Source organism: Hyla sarda, chromosome 4 (assembly GCF_029499605.1).
Source record: "Hyla sarda isolate aHylSar1 chromosome 4, aHylSar1.hap1, whole genome shotgun sequence".
Classification (NCBI taxonomy): domain Eukaryota; kingdom Metazoa; phylum Chordata; class Amphibia; order Anura; family Hylidae; genus Hyla; species Hyla sarda.
Window position 1 is genome coordinate 372,937,445 of NC_079192.1, and position 20,050 is coordinate 372,957,494.

General features: G+C 45.6%; 1 protein-coding gene and 1 long non-coding RNA gene across 7 annotated transcripts in view; one reads left to right on the forward strand and one right to left on the reverse strand.

Moving 5' to 3' along the window:
* Window positions 1–20,050, forward strand: part of LOC130267294 (uncharacterized) — a 127,080-nt gene that overhangs the window by 23,630 nt on the left and 83,400 nt on the right. The gene's annotated exons all lie outside the window — the stretch shown is intronic.
* Window positions 1–20,050, reverse strand: part of LARP1 (La ribonucleoprotein 1, translational regulator) — a 79,127-nt gene that overhangs the window by 10,852 nt on the left and 48,225 nt on the right. For all 6 annotated transcript variants that reach the window (XM_056516818.1, XM_056516820.1, XM_056516821.1 and 3 more), the window contains exons 3-10: window positions 18,920–18,985; window positions 10,763–10,922; window positions 8,577–8,705; window positions 5,428–5,577; window positions 3,759–3,921; window positions 1,873–2,017; window positions 1,588–1,762; window positions 774–946 (exon numbers count right to left, since the gene is read on the reverse strand). In XM_056516818.1, the coding sequence (XP_056372793.1) occupies window positions 774–946; window positions 1,588–1,762; window positions 1,873–2,017; window positions 3,759–3,921; window positions 5,428–5,577; window positions 8,577–8,705; window positions 10,763–10,922; window positions 18,920–18,985 (1,161 nt within the window). The remainder of the gene's footprint in view (window positions 1–773; window positions 947–1,587; window positions 1,763–1,872; window positions 2,018–3,758; window positions 3,922–5,427; window positions 5,578–8,576; window positions 8,706–10,762; window positions 10,923–18,919; window positions 18,986–20,050) is intronic.

Here is a 20,050-nt window from a genome sequence, read left to right on the forward strand (position 1 = left end):
CAACGAGCCCCCAGAGCTCCGGTACACTCCGGTACAGGTGTTCGGTCCCCGGGCTGTATTCTTCTTACTTCCCGTTAGCCCGGCACGTCACACGGAGCTTCAGCCTATCACCGGCCGCAGCGATGTCCCGCCTCGGCCGGTGATAGGCTGAAGCTCCGTGTGACGTGCCGGGCTAACAAGAAGAATACAGCCAGGGGACCGAACACCTGTACCGGAGTATACAGGAGCTCTGGGGGCTCGTTGGCAGGTAAGAGAAAGTGTGTTTTCTTTTATTTTGCAGCCCGGACGGGATAAAAGGAAAAAAGTGCGCGCCGGAGTACTCCTTTAATGCAAAGTTCAGTTATTGGGTATATAAAAATGTATGCATATCAATTTCACATTATGTTCCTCTCCTGATTTACCTTGTGTATAATAATAATACTAAAGAAAAACCTACAAAAACGAGGAAACATGACAAACACAAACGTGTGAGAAGTCAATGTGAACTGTAACAGAACAATTACAACCTACAGTAGTGACACAAGTTTTCACAACACAACAACTCCTAGTATGTTAGGACATGCTGGGAGTTGTACAGTTTCAAAAGCTGGAAAATTAAAGCCTGGGAACATTAGAATAAAATTAAGGCATGACAAGGTAAAATATAGTCAATGTACATAACCACAGTTTAATACAATGCACGAGCGGGCTATGGGTCCAGACCAGGCTAAAATAAAAATCAATGTTGAACTTTGGCTTCATCTATGTCAGATACAAAGGTTTTCCTGACTAACCTTTGATCTGGCTGGTGAAGGCCTTGGCCGTTTCTTCACCTCTATCCAGCTCTCAGAGTCCAGGTCTGGTAAACTGGCAGAAAGTCCTTTTGGCATCGTCTTGAGGTTGCTGACTTCCTCGGTTTTATTAGCTGAAGTGGGGCTGGAAGTCCGTGGGGAGCCGGGCGCAGATTCTGGAAATGTAAAAGAGGATCAAACAGGGTGAGATTTATCAAAACTTGTGCAAAGGAAAAATTGACCAGTTGCTCATAGCAACCAATCACATTGCTTCCTTCATTTTTAACCAGTGGCGAGAGCCTCTGAAAAATGAAAGTAGTGATCTGATTGGTTGCTATGGGCCACTGGTCAAGTTCCTTTGCACAGGTGTTTTGATAAATCTCCCTCACACAGTGTTTTATCACAGACAGCAGGACTATACAGAACAATGTGGCACAGTCGCCATGGCAACGTTTGGGGCTTTTAGTCCGAATCAGGCCCCTGCACTCTTCAGATATCATATCACTGCCTTCGCACTAGTACCACCTGGTGGTTACTGCATCACACTACATGTCAGAATGGGTTGGCAAGGGAAATTCTATAGATATTTTAAGTAAAACGAAAACCGCTGCATTAAGAAATAATCCACAATGCATACAGGCCTGGACCTGAGGCCTCATTTATCTAACACTTACCTTGTTGCCGACAGCAACCAACCAAACGCAGGTTTCATTTGTTGCAGATTAAGAATTGAAAGCTGAGCTTCGACTGGTTTCTATGGGCGACATGTCACGTGGAAATACACACAGCCCTGACTACTGCCCACAGCCGCACTCACCCGTCTCCTTCTGGTGTCCCTGCCTTGGTACAAACTCCGGGCAGTTGATCAGTTGGGTGAAGTCCGTCTGAGAAGAGTCCGTAAGAGAAGGGCCAGGCAGAGGCCAAGCGTCAGGATCGTCTTTTCGCCTGATCTTCTCGTCGATTATTTCTACAACTGTACTATTTTTTAGTGCCTTAAAAACAAGATTTACATAAAATTATTACAAGGTAAACCAAACAACACCGCCCCCATCCATTGTAAAACATAGCTGATGGCAGATGACTTGTGGATCCGCTGCCTCACCTTGACTATAAGCCCAACGTCCGTGGTGAGAGCCTGCACCCTATGGAAGCTTGCTATTAACCCGATGGGCAGGAAACCCTCAGAGTCCATCTTCCTGCGCAGGAAGAAGTCTCGCTGTAGATTGTCCACACTGAAGTAATATTCGCTGAAAAACAATAGGATTACATTACAATGTTGTAAGTGTAAAGCAATTTCTGTCTCCAGTTATGGCTATTATGGCAACTTTCCCTATTATGGAGCTAACACAGATTAAGGGAATCACTGGCTGATTAAAGGGGATTCTACCAGTTTCACCCCCACCAATTATGAGAATGGAGGTCAATTGTTCCCCCTCCAAGTGAATGGAATGGCAGCATGTATACTAGACCACAAATGAATTTACTATCTACAGCAGTGGTCTCAAACTGTGGCCCTCCAGATGTTCAGAAACCCCATAGAGAATGAATGGTGCAGAGAATACATGTGCACTGCTACCCATTTACTAAGGACATTATTCTTCCACTCTCAGGATCAGTGGAATTCTCAGTGGTCCGACTTAGTTTCCACCTATCCTCTGGAGAGAGGACAACCCCTTTAGGTGGCCATACATAGATTAAATGGGTACTCCAGGGCTTAGACATTTATCCCCTATCCAAAGGATAAGGGATAAGATGCCTGATAGCAGGGGTCCCTCCGCGATCTTCCACATCGCACCCTGTTAGAATCTGTCCCCGGAGCGTGTTCCCTCCGGGTCTGATTACTGGTGATCACGGGGACAGAGCATAGTGACATCACGGCTCCGCCCCCGTGTGACGTCACGCTCATGCGATCACGGTGACGGAGCCGTGACGTCACTATGCTCCGTCCTCGTGGTCGAGATGGACTCAGCCTGAGGACCTCCAGCGGTTCCGGAAGCCGCTAAAGGTGGGTGCTGCATGGTAGATCCCGGGGGTCCCCAGCGGTGGGACCCTCGCGATCTGACATCTTGTGCCCTATCCTTTGGATAGGGGATAAGATGTCTAGGGGCGGAGTACCCCTTTAATGTCTGCTAAACCCACCAATTTTGACAGGACCCGTCTTCCATATATTGTACACACATGTGGGGGATGTGTGTGGCTGACTGCTAATAGAGAGATATATATCTATATCTATCTATCTATAAAACCAAAGAAGCATTCTCCTGTTGCTGTGTGTGTGTATATGTGTGTGTGTGTATATATGTGTATATATCTCCACATAGATATATATATATATATATATATATATATATATATATATATATCTCTATCTCCACCCTTAGAAGACAACAATCCTTGTCTGTATGTCACAATCAGATATAATATGGAGGTGGTTTACTATAATGATGGCAGTGCTGGATCCATCGAATGAGAATCTACTGATTCATAATGGGGTCCGGGGATTTTCTTCAACCTTTATTGCTTTGACTGGATGAACAGTGCCTAATTCTGTGCTTTCCATTCCACCAAATCTGATGGAACTACTGACCAAGGCTTCAAGCCGAGCCTCTGACTTTAGTGTAAACTTTCTACCAAAAAGTCCAAGTCCAAAGTGGCAGACTTGGCCATCATGTAATACATAACCAGAAAGTAAAATTGAATATTTCCAGAAGTGGCCATAGATCGCCAGACTGTCTTCATTCTGAAAATGGGTGTCTTAAAAACAAAGGATGGGGGTGTCCTGTCAGAACATGCTGGGAGTGATAGTTGTGCATCAGTTAGCGAGCCACATGTTTACGATCACTGAATTGGTCTATACTCTTGTCTATGGAGGGACATTCGTGACAATGCCAGTAGAATAAAAACAAAGCTATTACAGAGTTCTTTGCAGTATCCATTTTCACAAAACATTTTTAGCTATCAAGAAAAGTACCCAAATATCCAACTTACATCTGTCTCTTGATATAATCCTTCAGCAGCTCCTGATCGACACCATACAGCTCAGAACTGCTTGTGTTGTCATAGTAGTAGGTGATATTACTGGAATATTTCGGTCCCCGGGGCCCATCACTTCCTTCAAATTTCCTGTACCCATACTGATAGTCAAAATGAGCTGTGGAGGAAAAAAATTATTTTAATTCAAGACTCAGAGGTCCCATCAGCTTCCCCGACGTGTCTATATTAGTAACTACAGTAGTCCCTTAAAGGGGTACTCCGCCCCTAGACATCTTATCCCCTATCCATATAGGGGATAAGATGTCAGATCGCCGGGGACCCCCGCAATATAGCAAGCAGCACCCACCTGTAACTGCTTCCGGAAGAGCTGGAGGTTCTCTGGCTAATCCCTCCCGACCACGGGGACGGCCGTCACGGCCCCTCCCATAGACTTGCATTGAGGGGGCGGGGTGTGACATCACACAGGGGCGGAGTCGTGATGTCACAATCTTCCGTCCCAGTGGTTGGGAGGAATTAGCCAGAGAACCTCCAGCACTTCCAGAAGCAGTTACAGGTGGGTGCTGCTTCCTATATTGCGGGGGTCCCCGGCGATCTGACATCTTATCCCCTATCCTTTGGGTAGGGGATAAGATGTCTAGGGGTGGAGTACTCCTTCAAGTAATGTTATTGGTTCCAGGCTGACCATTTTAAGTTAAAAACCATTGTATGTTGAGCCTAAAATGTCAAAAATAGGGCTAAGTGAGGATTAAAGAAAATTAAAATAGATAGCTAACACAGATTAAGCAATTTCTCATATATAATAGTAAGAACAAGCTGGTTGTGAATTACTGTCTATGTAGAGGAGAGCAGCTTCTTTAGGGACCTGTACAGTACACAGAGGGTCCTAGAAAAAAAAATGAACCCAGCTTCACCCGGTGTCCAAAGGAGCAGCTAACCCTGGCACAGAGAGTAGTACAGAACATGTAGTTCTTCCTTGTACCGATGGGAGGCGCTACCAGACAGCCAGTCAGTGCATTCACTTCAGTAATACAGAGGTTTTACCAGTGAAATGCCCAAATAGGTCAGTTTTTCCAGCCATTGACAAGCTTTACAGATCTGGACTGTCCATAGTATTGTATGTTGGGTATGGTTTCCAGAAGGGACCATTGTATGTTGAAAATATTGTAACCTGAGGCCACTGTAAATTGAGGGACCACTGTATTTGTATTCCATGAATAGAGCATAGTTTCTCATATCCCAGAATTCTCTTATTCCAACTGGAAATGTATGAACAAATTGACATTAAGCATTACCATTTCTATTATCAATGATTGTCAGTCTGGCCCAGTCATAGTGTAGACACAAACCTAGTGAAGACGGTAACGCGGTATTCATTTCCAGAAGGAATACTTTTACATTTTTCTTCAGCAATAACTATAGGTATGGGGATCACATGTCTAGTGTTGCAGTGAAGTTACTGTATCAATGCAAGTACATACGCATAGATGGGGAAAGATCAATGCATGAGAGTGTCTTCCAATGGAACCACATTCTATCACAGAGGGCAATGCCAGACAATTCCATAATAGTCTGCAGAAAATCTATTAGTCCTATGGACTTTATAAAGTTTTCCATGGCAACATGGATGGGGTCTGTGGGTGTCCTTAAGATATAATGTACTTACAGCGAGTGCCCCCACGGCCACGTCCTCTCCCTCTTCCCCGTCCACGGCCTCTTCCTCTGAAGCCGCCCCGGATGGCACCTTCACTTTTCACACTGGAAGTGTCGTCATAGTCAGGCCAGTCCCTCTCCTGCTTGTTATCAGGATACCAAGCTATTGTAGAAAACACAATGCACTTAGTATAAGAGCAAAAAAACTGTGTTTAGGTTTCCTTTAAAAAAATACTTTGCTTTTTAAAGGTTTATTTACAGCAAAATAAATAATGGATTTTTTTCTTTAACCAACATACAACAGAATGAACCTTCAACCAGCAATTATAGCAATTTATATAGGCTAAGAAAGCCACCATGTCTGTAGTGAGCAAAAGTGCAAAAAATATAAAGCGCCAAATAAACTTTTCCTAGCTTTACCAGCAATGGCATAGTCTGACCCTTCATTTAGGAGTTTTGGAGCCTCAGGGAATGTATTATTCTACTATTCTTGCGCTGTTTTATAGTCCTGGAAATCCCTGTTTTAGGAGCTTCCACAAAGAATTCTTCATGTTGGAAACAGTCCCACTCTTTCCATGGGTTGCATCTGGTATTGCAGCCCAACTTACATTCAAACAAACGAGGATTAGCTGCAATAACCATACACAATACAGATTAAAAACTAAAAGAAAAAACTAAAAACAAACTAAAAAAATCTTGATATTTCTAGGTATGACCGCATCAATACCTCCAGCAAAGTTGATGGCAGTGACGCTGCCGGTCTAGTTAAAGGGGTACTCCGCACCTGGCATCTTATCCCCTATCCAAAGGATAGGGGATAAGATGCAAGATCACCGCAGTCCCGCTGCTGGGGACCCCGGGGATCGCCGCTGCGGCACCCCACCATCATTACTGCACAGAGCGAGTTCGCTCTGTGCGTAATGACGGGCGATACAGGGGCCGGAGCAGCGCGACGTCATGGCTCCGCCCCTCATGACATCACAGCCAGTCCCCTTAATGCAAGTCTATGGCAGGGGGCGTGACGACCGCCACACCCCCTCCCATAGACTTGTATTGACGGGGGCGTGCCGTGACGTCACGAGGGGCGGAGCCGTGACGTAACGATGCTAGTAATGATAGCGGGGTGCTGCAGCAGCGATCCCCCGGGGTGCTGCAGCAGCGATCCCCCGGGGTGCTGCAGCAGCGATCCCCCGGGGTGCTGCAGCAGCGATCCCCCGGGGTGCTGCAGCAGCGATCCCCCGGGGTGCTGCAGCAGCGATCCCCCGGGGTGCTGCAGCAGCGATCCCCCGGGGTGCTGCAGCAGCGATCCCCCGGGGTGCTGCAGCAGCGATCCCCCGGGGTGCTGCAGCAGCGATCCCCCGGGGTGCTGCAGCAGCGATCCCCCGGGGTGCTGCAGCAGCGATCCCCCGGGGTGCTGCAGCAGCGATCCCCCGGGGTGCTGCAGCAGCGATCCCCCGGGGTGCTGCAGCAGCGATCCCCCGGGGTGCTGCAGCAGCGATCCCCCGGGGTGCTGCAGCAGCGATCCCCCGGGGTGCTGCAGCAGCGATCCCCCGGGGTGCTGCAGCAGCGATCCCCCGGGGTGCTGCAGCAGCGATCCCCCGGGGTGCTGCAGCAGCGATCCCCCGGGGTGCTGCAGCAGCGATCCCCCGGGGTGCTGCAGCAGCGATCCCCCGGGGTGCTGCAGCAGCGATCCCCCGGGGTGCTGCAGCAGCGATCCCCCGGGGTGCTGCAGCAGCGATCCCCCGGGGTGCTGAAGCAGCGATCCCCCGGGGTGCTGCAGCAGCGATCCCCCGGGGTGCTGCAGCAGCGATCCCCCGGGGTGCTGCAGCAGCGATCCCCCGGGGTGCTGCAGCAGCGATCCCCCGGGGTGCTGCAGCAGCGATCCCCCGGGGTGCTGCAGCAGCGATCCCCCGGGGTGCTGCAGCAGCGATCCCCCGGGGTGCTGCAGCAGCGGGACCCCGGCAATCTGACATCTTATCCCCCATCCTTTGGATAGGGGATAAGATGTCTAGGGGCGGAGTACCCCTTTAACTGGCAGCCATATGGTGCTTACGAATTTGCATAAGGGTAATGGACAAATCTTAAAAGGGTTACCCAGTGAAAATTTGTTCTTCGAGCAATGTACCCAGGGTAGGCAATTTAAAAATTAAATAAAAAAATAAAAATACTTCCCTCACAGGGGGTCCTGTATGCAGCCCGACACTTCACTTCTCAGAGGTGCAGATCGAAGCGTCTGCAGCAGATGCTCTGCAAATGACTGAGCACAGTGGTGTCCTGCCCAAGTCAGTGACTGGCAGAGGGGCACTGGGAGCTTTATCAGCTGCAGATGCTACGATCAGCAGCTTAAATAATCTAATGTGTCAGTGGCCCCAGGCAGGACCCTCCTGATACCAGAGCCTGGTAAGGAGGGAAATATGTACAAGTTAATTTTTTTCTTTTTTTAATTACCAAACCTGAAAAATATCCCCTTTAACTCTTTTCCTATTGAAATGGGATAATTGATTGAAAAGTGTACAGACACCACATTTTATGCAAACGCGAACAACATGTTTGCAATGGGAACCCGCACTGCAGCTCATTCGCCGATTTTGTGTTGAAATAAATGGATTCAAAAGCAGAAATCCTGTCCGGTAGCCCGGATATGAATTACTGAATCTGCAGTCATATCCGTAGCATACCCGCAGATTCCTGCTGTACATTCTGCAATGGATTTTTCTGAAGGTAAACTGACATGTAAATGTACCTTTGAGATTATATTTTAATCTTCAAATAAAATGCAAACAGTCAAAATAACAGAGCCAAATAATTGCCGGGGATCTGAAGTGATGTGCGCTTTAACAGAGGGTATCTGGGAGTCACGTCCTATAACTGCACATCTTAGGGTGAAGTGTAAATGTTTGCTCAGCAATTAAAAAAGCTTAAATAGTGAATGAACAGAGGCTCATCCTACTTCAGCAGACACCCAGAAAACTAGGTAGACAAGAAGTATTAGACCCAGAAAACTAGGTAGACAAGACAGTATTCGTGCACAAGGGAATTTATCAAATGCTTCACATCTTATCTGAGAGTTATGCAAAAAATAGCAACTTTTAAAATGCCAGTTTTCTGCTGTCAAGTATTGATTAACTGCCCCACATTGTTAGAATGAGGGAGCAACGGTACCTTTGGGGTCACTCCTGTTGAGGGCATGACGCTGCTGCTCATTCTGACGATTGTTCCTTGAAGCAGTTTTTTCTCTAGGCCCTTCTGGCTTCATTTCGATCTGCAGGGGAACCCACTTATGCTTATTTCCTGTTAAAAAAAAATTCAGTATAAAAATCATAAACAAAACCTTGTCAAGATACAATGTAAAAAAAAAAAAAAAAAAACTCCCAACCAGAGTTGAGCATATCTACTAGAGATGAGCGAACTTACAGTAAATTCGATTCGTCACGAACTTCTCGGCTCGGCAGTTGATGACTTTACCTGCATAAATTAGTTCAGCCTTCAGGTGCTCCGGTGGGCTTGAAAAGGTGGATACAGTCCTAGGAAAGAGTCTCCTAGGACTGTGTCCACCTTTTCCAGCCCACCGGAGCACCTGAAAGCTGAACTAATTTATGCAGGAAAAGTCATCAACTGCCGAGCCGAGAAGTTTGTGACGAATCAAATTTACTGTAAGTTCGCTCATCTCTAATATCTACAGTAATGTTTGCAGAACCTAAATCCAATAAATTGGCCATCAATTCATCAATTTAGTCTTTAAAAAAAATTTAAAATAAAAAAGTCTGCTTTCCAAGTGTTTAAAATCCCTGAAGAAATCTGCAATGAGACCGTGGACTGTGCCTTGCCAGACTTTTCCAGGGAATGGGAACACTCTGGAAGCAGAACGACTTTCGTAAGATTAAAATGAATGAGTGATTGAACCATTAGATTTGGGGTCAGTGACTCTTAGGGCACTATTACACAGGTGTATGCACGCTCTGAGCGAGCGCTGATCTTGTAGACTGGTGCCCAGTTAGCAAGCCCTTTACAAGGCATAATAGTGTGGGCAGTGACCCACAGTTTGTGTGGCCCTTTGCTGCAGTCATTTCATTTTTCACCCATCCCCTTGTCACATGGGGAAGCGTGCAGCTATCGGGCGATTATTTTTTGAGAAATTAAAGCCAAGAGCTCAGCCAACGAATGGGTGTTTGCTTATTCATTGGCTAGCTACTGGCCCTATTACACAGGGAGATATCTGCCTGTTCTGCTGCTAATAGCCGTGTGTAATAGGGCCCTTTCCCAAGAGACGCTAGGCTGATCACAAGTCATACATTTCACCTGTAGGAAAATTGTAGCATCATAGACCTATCATTTAAATCAATAGTCAACCAGGTAATGCACCGATTGTCTTGGTCCAGCAAGAGCTGCTTAAAGGGGTAGTCCAGTGGTGAAAAACTTATCCCCTATCCTAAGGATAGGGGAGATAAGTTTGAGATTGCAGGGGGTCCGACCCCTGGGGCCCCCTCTGATCTCTCTGTACAGGGGCCAGGCTCTCCGGCCAGATATCGGGTGTCGACCCCCGCACAAAGTGGCGGCTGACACGCCCCCCTCAATACATCGCTATGGCAGAGCCGGAGATTGCCGAAGGCAGCACTCCGGCTCTGCCATAGAGTTGTATTGAGCGGGCGTGTCGGCCGCTGCTTCGTGCGGGGGTCGACACGCCCCCTTCGCGCGGGCTGTCGGGGCCCCGTACAAGGGGATCGGGGGGGCCCCAGTGGTCGGACCCCCCGCGATCTGCAACTTATCCCCCATCCTTAGGGTAGGGGATAAGTTGTTCACCACTTGTTCACTACAGGACTACTCCTTTAAAGGGGTTCTCCGGTGCTTACACATCTTTTCCCCTATCCAAAGGATAGGGGATAAGATGCCTGATCGCGGGAGTCCCTTCGCTGGGGACCCCCGGGATCTTGCACGCTCCGCCCCTCAATGCAAGCCTACGGGAGGGGGAGCGTGATAGCTGTCACATTACCTCCCGTAGGCTTGCATTGAGGGACGGAGCGTGACGTCACACGGGGGCGGAGGCATGACGTCACACTCTGCCGGCCCGGTGGTCGCCTGTATTCAGACCCGGAGCGAACACGGTCCGGGGACTGATTACAAATGGGGTGCCGCGTTCAAGATCCCAGGGTCCCCAGCAGCGGGACTCCCGTGATCAGGCATCTTATCCCCTATCCTTTGGATAGGGGAAAAGATGTGAAAGCACCGGAGAACCCCTTTAAACATAGAAAGTGCAGGTAATCGGGGAGAGCTGTCAGAGCTGCCTGTCCTTCAGCATAATGCACAAACCATTAAGAGTCTGAAACACATTAAGGACATTATTAAAGTACCTTTCTTTTTGTGAGCTGATCTCTGCCCGTCGTCATCCCCGTTCTTCTCCTCGCTGGACTCATCAGATCTTACTCTTTGGTTCTCCTTCCCATCGGCGCTCTCTTCTTTCATCTCCTTCTTGCCGAATGACTTCCGGGCAGGCTGTAGTTTCTGAGGAGGCTAGAGGAAAAGAAGTAACCAGTTACCATAAGGGACTGTTTAGGTTTCATGCCCGGACAGCCGATGCTGACAGTCACAGGTTGGGGAGCACTGTACTACAGTATAACGAACCTGAGGAATCCTACATGTGACACGCGTGCAGCTCCCTGCATGGATGATGCATATACATCCAACACTATAGGCAATAACGAACCCTTTTTAATGGAATATATAAAAACTTACTTACTGAACAATTACTTTTTAAAAGCAGACGTCCATAATGTCACCACACACTACTCTGGTCACCTGATCAGTCATCCATATTGACCTAATGACACTAACAATAGTAGACTGTCTCGATTAGGAATAAGGCGGAAAGACTTGTGACCAATCAAACAAAACTAAATCTGGAACCGTCCACCAATACAGTGCATACAGCGTTGTCACACAGCTTTCCTGGAGTCCTGAACATTAGACACTGGTATTAGGGGCCATACAGACTATTATAAAATTAGAGAGAAACCTTTTGCACAAAAAGGATTAAAGTGCTTTTCCAGGTATAATAAATGATGGCGGTCATTAGGATAATCAATTAGATGAGGAGAATACGGCTGCACAGTCCCCAATAATACAAAGCAATCCAAGGCTCCATTGCCAGGTGATTTGTCCCATTCATATCAATGGAGGAGAGTTGATGTACGCCTTCACTCTAGCAATTGATTGGGGGTATTGTGGGAAGTCATCATTAGCTATTATTGGAATAGGTGTTTATAGTGGTTTTCTTATGAAAGGCTTAATTCACACTACGTTTTGTCCATACGGGGGACCTGATCCGGCTGAGATGGGGAAACTGGGCGTTCCCGTATCCCAGCCGGACCCAAACTCATTCATTTGAATGAACCAACCAGAGTCAGATAGTGACTCCGGTCGGCTAATTTTTTTTGCCCCGTATCCGTTTTTCTGTCCTGACTGAAAACCATGGTATGCTGCAGTTTTCAGCCCAGCCAGACGCATAGACAGACTAATGTTTTCTGGGCATTCTGATTATTTTTTTTTAGCAAGATCTTTCAGCAGCGGAACTTCTGCTGTTGAAATTCCATAGTGTGAACTGTGCAATGGAATTCTGCTGCACAGGAATTTCCGAGTGGAATTTCAGATGAAAATTCGGTAGTATTAACCTAGCCTAAATGTAATGCAGAGTCCACTATGAAATCCTTAGGTCCCAATAAGACATACAAGTGTTACACTTATAGGCAGTCAGCTATACTATATAGAGTACAAGGGAATTGTTTCTACCAGGAATTAGGGATCGACCGATATAGTTTTTTTAGGGCCAATACCGATAATCGGTGGAGGTTAGGGCCGATAGCCGATAACTTATACAGATATTCCGGTATAAAAGTTACCGGCTATTTATCCCCCCCAGGACACCGCTGCAGATCATTGATTTAAAGCAGGCGCTTTAAATCAATGCACTGCAGTGGCTTTTGCGGTGCCATAGACCGCCACCGCCACCCACTTCTCTCCCCATCTGTCCAGGGGTCCTGAGACCTATCATCACCACGGCTCCCCCCGCCGCACCGCGACCGCCGCCGCGACCGACCCCCCGCACCGGCCCCATTGCCTCCCCCATCCCCGGTTTTATAATTACCTGTTCCCGGGGTCCACTCTACATCTGGCTCCAGTGGCGTCCTCCTGAACTGTCACTGTGCGCACTGACTGACGTCACGTCGCGCACATCACTCGTCACTGCGCACAGCGTAACGCAGGAAGCAGCAGGAGCAAGAAGCAGCTTGGGCTCCGGGAACAGGTAATTATAAAACCGGGGATGGGGGAGGCAATGGGGCCAGGGCGGTGGGGTAGTGCTGGGCGATATGACCAAAAATGAGTATTACAGTATTTTTCTAAAGTATCACGGTATCACTAAATGGGCTTTTGGAACTAAATGATCTGAACACTGGGGCAGTGGAGTACCCCTTTTAAATAGATGTAACAAACAACCCTACAGCCTCCAGCTGTTGCAAAACTACAACTCCCAGCATGTTGGACTATATAGTAGTGTATAGTATAGGTCAGTGTTTCCCAACTAGGGGTGCCTCCAGCTGTTGCAAAACTACTACTCCTAGCATGCCCGGACAGCCAACGGCTGTCCGGGCATGCAGGAGGTTGTAGTTTTGCAACAGGCGGTCACGGTGGGGCATTATCGGCAAGGTAATTGGCGATACCGATAATGCCCAAAATCGTGATTATCGGCCGATAATATCGGCCATAGCGATAATTGGTCGATCCCTACCAGGAATGGTCAATCCCAGTATAAGACCAATGCTTATTCTCCGCATCTAGTGAAAATCTTTCAGATTCTCCATGCAGGAAGAAATCAGAATACAGCTGCAGCATGTGGATGAGATTTTATATATCCACATGCTGCAGAAAAATATCTCCACATTAATGGTCTATTCACACGTACAGTATTCTGCGCAGATTTGATGCGCAGGATTTTCTGCTGCAGATTTCAATGTAAACTGAATGAGTGAACACAGCTTGAAATCCTGCGCATCAGATCTGCTCACAATCCTGTACATGTGAATAGACCCTAACTGGCATGTGGGGTGCATACTGAATCCACAGAATGTCAATTCTAAGGAAATTCACAGATTTCCCCCTTTACACTGTCTACAAATTAAATCCACAGCAAACCCAAATGTAGAACGTGCAGATTTTGCAGCGAAACTCTGATTTTTTTTTTTTTTTAACCATCCTACACACGGGGCCGTCTTCTGCCGTTAAGGAACTTACTTATTATGTCTTGCCACTTGGCCTTCATTCCCATCTATTTTTTCTACATCACTGGTATACAGAAGAAATGTTTCCGACAAATACTAAGGCGGGCCCATTGAATTTAGTAACTAACGCAGTGTCAGGGTACTGGCGCTACCATTGCGCCATTTACTGCTATGGGACTGACTGAGGTCACACACAACAATTACATAGCGGTGACTAGAGCGGCACCATAAGCGCACCATCGCTCCATTCACAAGGAGTACCAATATTCTTGTGATCGGCGGGGGCCCTAGTGATTAGAGCTACAGTGATGTCATGAAACAATCTTTGAACAGGTGATGAATGATTTTATTAGGACACTTCCTTTAACCTTAATGGGCCAGTGCCGTGTACGTTTGTGATGGACTCTAAAAACATGACGTAAGAGGGGCCTAAATGACAGCGTGTTGGATAATTCACTGGCTTAGATAGGACAATTCCCTTCCATTTGTATAGGAACCTCTACCTCCAGTAACTCGAGGCATATAACATGCAAATATTAATGGAGGTTATTTAGACACATGACTGAATTGTCATTTAAACTAATCTAGTTTGGTCTTTATAAGATGAAGGCTTACTTAACCCCTTAACAACAAAGGACGTACATTTACGTCCTATACATTACAACGAGCATCGGAGCGATGCTCTGGTCATGCGCGGCAGGTCCTGGCTGCTGACAGCAGCCAGGAACCTGACGGTAATGGCGGACATTCACGATCGCAAGGATGTCCACCATTAACCCCTCAGATGCTGTGTTCAATACAGATCACAGCATCTGCAGTGCTGCACCTGCCTCCACTGCCTTCCACTGGTCTGAGATCAAGCAGACCAGAGCAGGAGATGACTGATAGCACTGAACAGTATTAGCAATCGAATGATTGCTATAAATGGTCCCCTATGGGGACTATTAAAGTGTGGGGGGGGGGGGGGGGGGGGGAGGAAAAAATCCCCTCCCCCAATGAAAATGTAAATTGTCAGTTTTTCCCCATTTTACCCCCAAAAAGTAAAAAAAAAAAACACTAAACATATTTGGCATCAGGGCATGCATTAATATCCGAACTATTAAAATTTGTTAATTATCCCGTACGGTGAACTGCGTAAACGTAAAAAACAAAAATATATAATAAAAAGTCCAAAATTGCTGTTTTTTTTTTTATAACATTTTATTCCAAATAAAATTGATAAATGTATTAGAAGTTTGATACATGCAAAAGTGGTATAAAAAAAAAATACAGATCACAGTGCAAAACGAGCCCTCATACCGCTGCTAACACGGAAAAATTAAAAAGTTATAGGTCAGCAAAACAGAGTGATTTTAAACGCACTTATTTGGTTAAAAAGTTGGGATTGACAGATATCGATTTTTTTTTGTGCCCATACCGGTAATCTGTGGCCTTTCAGGCCGATAGCTTATACTGATATTCCGGTATAAATTATTGGCTTAAATCTGTTTAACCTTTTGGCACCAGTTGATTTAAAAATTTAAAAAAAATGTTTTTCACCAGAGTAGCCCTTTAATGCATTACTATATGTACTAGGTTTCCATGCATATAAGACTTTGTCCTTGGCCATAACCAAGACCTTGTTAAGAACCCCCAACCATGTCACATGTCCTACAGCCACCCTGACTAAGTCCAGGTACATGTTTGTACTTGCAACTCACAACCTCCACTACCATAGACAATGCCAAGAACTTGCAAATAGATTTAAATGGTCACTCATTAAAAGTTTTGCTATTGCTCTCCTTATGGTAAATACAATCTTTCTAATGTACTTTATTTAAAAAAAAAAAATTCTATGTTTTATTTGTGGTTAAAAAAGCTGCCACTGGGTGTCTCCCTACTCGTCCAGAGCACATTTTTCCCCATCTTTTGCACAGACTTTAGACTCCTGCTGGCCTGACAGAAGTCCAAAATTAAATGCTATGGGGTGTGTGCAGCCTTATCCAATCAAAGCTCATCTCACACACTGAACTTCTCTTGGCTGTGTGTAGCAGAGTGAGGGAGGAAGTTCTCCCCTTTATGGCTTCAGATGATGTCACACCTGCTGGGTAACGCCCCTTCCCAGTCTGTGAATCTGACTGAGTGAGCAGAAAATACAGAGCAATATCAAGGAAGAAAACTAACAAATAATATAAATAAAGGCAGGGAGTGGTTTATCGTGATGGGGGCAGCGAACTGGGAAGATAATAAAATGTAACAAGATCATGAGGGGTACTCTTTAAATGCCAGAGTAGCCAGCAGACGGTGGACTCACAGGACTGGCACCTAGCCCCAAAACACCGGCAACAGCAGAAGAGCCAGTGAGCATGTGGATTTATTCATTCCTAAAAGTACAAGTATCTGCATTGCAGTCTAGTCCAGTAATCCACCTAGTTCAGGAGGTGAGGAGGCGTAATCTGCAGATTAACCAGGGGATAAAAGGCAGTCACCAGGCAGTCATTTTAGGTTATGACCATTTAAGCAAGAGAAAGACGACAACAGAACAAGTAATGAAATGCAGCGTCTAGATGTAGCAGTACTGAATGTATCAATCCAAACCATGTTATCACAATGCAATGCTGAATGGGTTACATGTGTAAAATTAAGATTTGTGTCTTTACAAAGACCCAACTCCGCTTTATGTGACAAAGTCAGCAACCAGCTAAAGCTCCGTACACCCTTGATGTATAAACTGCAGGAAACTGGCTAAAGACACATTTTCTAACCAAGTGACTGCAACATCTCCCTTACCTGTGTCCTCAAAGAGCTAATGAAATCCGAAACCTCCACATGCTCCCAAGCCAAGTTTCTCTACTCAGGATCCTAAAAATACATCCGGGGGGTGAAGCCTTCACCCAGAGAGCAGTGCATGCAGCATCGGAGGCTTCCCGGCCCAGAATAGAGACTGCCAGCAGCAGACCTGGTGGGAGGTCTTGGAAGAAGGGCATCCCCTAAATGGAAATCCTGCTCGGGGGGACCTGCTATTCCTGGTGTCACACAGCGGCTTTCAAGATCCTCGCTTTACATGTAACTGCAGTAGAGAGCAGGGGCCGGCCGCTGCCATTCATGCCAATTACCACACATTCCAAATCAACGTGTACAGAGCAGGATTAGAAGACAAGCAGATGCCCACCTTAAATTTACGAGTAGGTACCTCCAGAGAACTTATGACGTGGGCGTCCGGGCACTGTAGGACCCATAGAGTAATCTGTCAGTATTATGTCCCTTCAACAAGGACCAATAGAACTACAGTCATTACATTTTTCTCACCATTGCAAATTCAATATTTTTGCTGTCATCACATTCATAGTCGGGACAATCTTGATGTAATGACGTCGGTTATTACGTAGTAAGATTAAGACACATTTCAACAATGATATTACATTCACCATGTTGCAAATTTCATAGTACTGTAAAAGAAAGAATTCCCTCATGTGTGTTCTTTTGGAACTGCTGAAGTAGCCGGAGGACCTACCTCTCCTTCTGTGCTGACTGCGACTCTGAAAATGATAAAGCCTGGCAGGACCAGACTATCAATCGAGCGCAGACCACACTGATCAATATGGTTCTATGGAACCATATTGATCTGTATGTGGAATCTAATGATTCCTCCTAAAAGTCCCCTAAGGAGACTAAAAGTCTAAAGAAAAGAAAAAAAAGAAAAAAGTTTAAGTAAAAAAAATAAACACACATTAACCCCTTCCTTTTTAAAAGTTTAAGTCACCCTCCTTTTCCCAAATTCCATATAAAAAATATAAAAACATAAAAATAAACATGTGGTATTGCCGCGTGTGTAAATGTCCGAACTATAAAAATATAACATAAAATAGCTTATAAAAAATTAATAAATCCAAAGTCCAAAATTGCATATTTTTGGTCACTTTGTATATACTGTAAAAAATATGTATAAAAAGCAATCAAAAAGTCCCATCAAAACAAAAAGGGTACTGGTGAAAACTTCAGATAATGGCGCACGAAATGAGCCCCCATGCCGCTCCGCATATGGAAAAATAAAAAAGTTATAGGGGTCAGAAAAGGACATTTTAAACCTACTAATTTACAAATAAAGTTATTTTTTTAACAAAAGTAAAAAACATAAAGGTATCATTTTAATCATATGGACCTACAGAATAAAGATAAGGTGTCATTTTACCGAAAAGCACGCTGTGTAGAAACGGAAGCCCCCAAAAGTTACAAAATGCTTTTTTTTTTTATTTAGCCCAACAAATATATATTTTTTCTGGTTTCGCCTTAGATTTTGTGGTAAAATTACTGATGTCATTACAAAGTAAAATTGGTGGCGCAAAAAAAAAAACAAGCCCTAATGTGGGTCTGTAGGAGGAAAATTGAAAGTCTTAGAAAGTGAAGAGGAAAAAACAAAAGTTCAAAAATGGGAAAAAAAAAAGAAGCCGATAACTTATACCGATATTCCAGTATAAGTTATCGTCTATCGGCCTGAAAGGTCGCAGATTATCGGTATCAGCCCTAAAAAAATAAATCAATATCGGTCGATCCCTAGTCCGTAAGGGTATATTAAGTTAAAGGAGTACTCTAGTGCAGAGTATTCCTGCTCCGTCCTGCCCGGGCTGCAAAATAAATGAAAATGAACCATCACTCACCTCCCTGGGTGCCCGCGGAGCGTCACTACAGCTGATCGGTCCTCCGGTCCATCCTCTTCATACTTCCGGGTGTAACGAAGCGTCACATGGCGCTCAGCCTATCGCCGGCAGAGGCAGAACATTGCGACGGCCGGGGATAGACTGAGCGCCTTGTGACACTTCGTTACACCCGGAAGTATGAAGAGGATGGACCGGAGGACCGATCAGCTGTAGTGGTGCTTCGCGGAAACCCAGGGAGGTGAGTGATGGTTCATTTTCATTTATTTTGCAGCCCGGGCAGGACGGAGCAGGAATACTCTGCACTAGAGTACTCCTTTAAGCAAATTTGTAAATTACTTATGGGGTCCTTAAGTAATTTACAAATGTGTTTAACTTTCTGGAGCCAGTTCATTTTAATACATTTGTTTTCCACCAGAGTACACCTTTAATATACAAGATTGAACTCTTATATTACGGGAAGAACAGGAGAAAAAGCTATCGAGCAAACAAGTTCTGCAGACAGCTATTAAAAAGGTGTACGACTACCTATCCTCAATACAACTAATATTCAATGAGCTAAACAAACAGCTGTATAGCTTTCAGTAGAAGCAGCTCTTACCGGTGTGCTCTTATGGGCAATCTCTCCAGGCGTTGGCCAGTTGGTGGCATCACCAAAGTCTCCAACCTGCCAAAAGAGGAAAAAATGTATATACTGTAGTACTTGCTTATCAGCATCCATTAACAATATATTAGAGTAACACAAACACCTGGAATTGACCAATAATATTGTTCCTAAAGGTTATGTTCACACATACCTGTCAGTGAAAATCTGAAGCATATACAGTACATGTGAACAAACCCTTGGGGCCCATTCACTACACGGTGAATATTTGTAGTGGACGTGGGCAAAACAAGCCACCTCTAGGATCGCTCGGAAATTTGCTGTCTCAGTAGACATTAATGCCTCTTAAGAGCGGATTCTGCGGAAAGAATGAACATGTTTCTGGGATCCGAAATTCTGTATTGTGAATGGTGCATTGAAAACAATGGGAGACTGCTGAACCGGATTTTCTAAGTGGATAGCTGCTCAGAAAAAAAACTGGATGGGCCCTAAGGATAAGGGTTTTAAATTGGAATACAATTTAGCAGTTTGTGGGAAGTTAAAGGGGTATGGTATGGTTTTGGGAAGGGGGCACTTTGGGGTCTGACCACTGGAACCCCTGCAATCTCAGGCCTGTAAAAGTGCTTGTCAGAATGGAGCGGTGGGATCTTTGACTGCCACTATTGTCTGCAGAGAGGCTGAGGTTAGCCACATGCAGTTTGGATTGGAGTGGCGGTTCAGAATGCACACCACTTCTCCATCCAGATGGGAATTCCAGGAGTACCATTCTTGAGATCACACTAGACATTGTAGTAAACCTTGGCGTTGGTGTGCGGGCTCTGGTGTGTCCTTCATATAAGGATATACCGGCGAATGTCTCAATTTTAACATCAGTGTTGAGGGATAGCCAATGTCATTGTATACATCTACCAAAGTAGTGCACCTAAATTTGTGTATTGTATTGTTCTAATTGTTACACATCCACACCGTCTATTTGGTGTAGGATTCTATTGTGGCACTTGTAGTCCGCTGCAGGCATCCTCCATTGTATGCATTTTTATGCTGGGGATCGCCCTTAGCAACGGACTACAAGGGCAGGATCTGCTCCCCCAGTATAAATGCACAACTGCATTTGGGGTTGAGCACCTC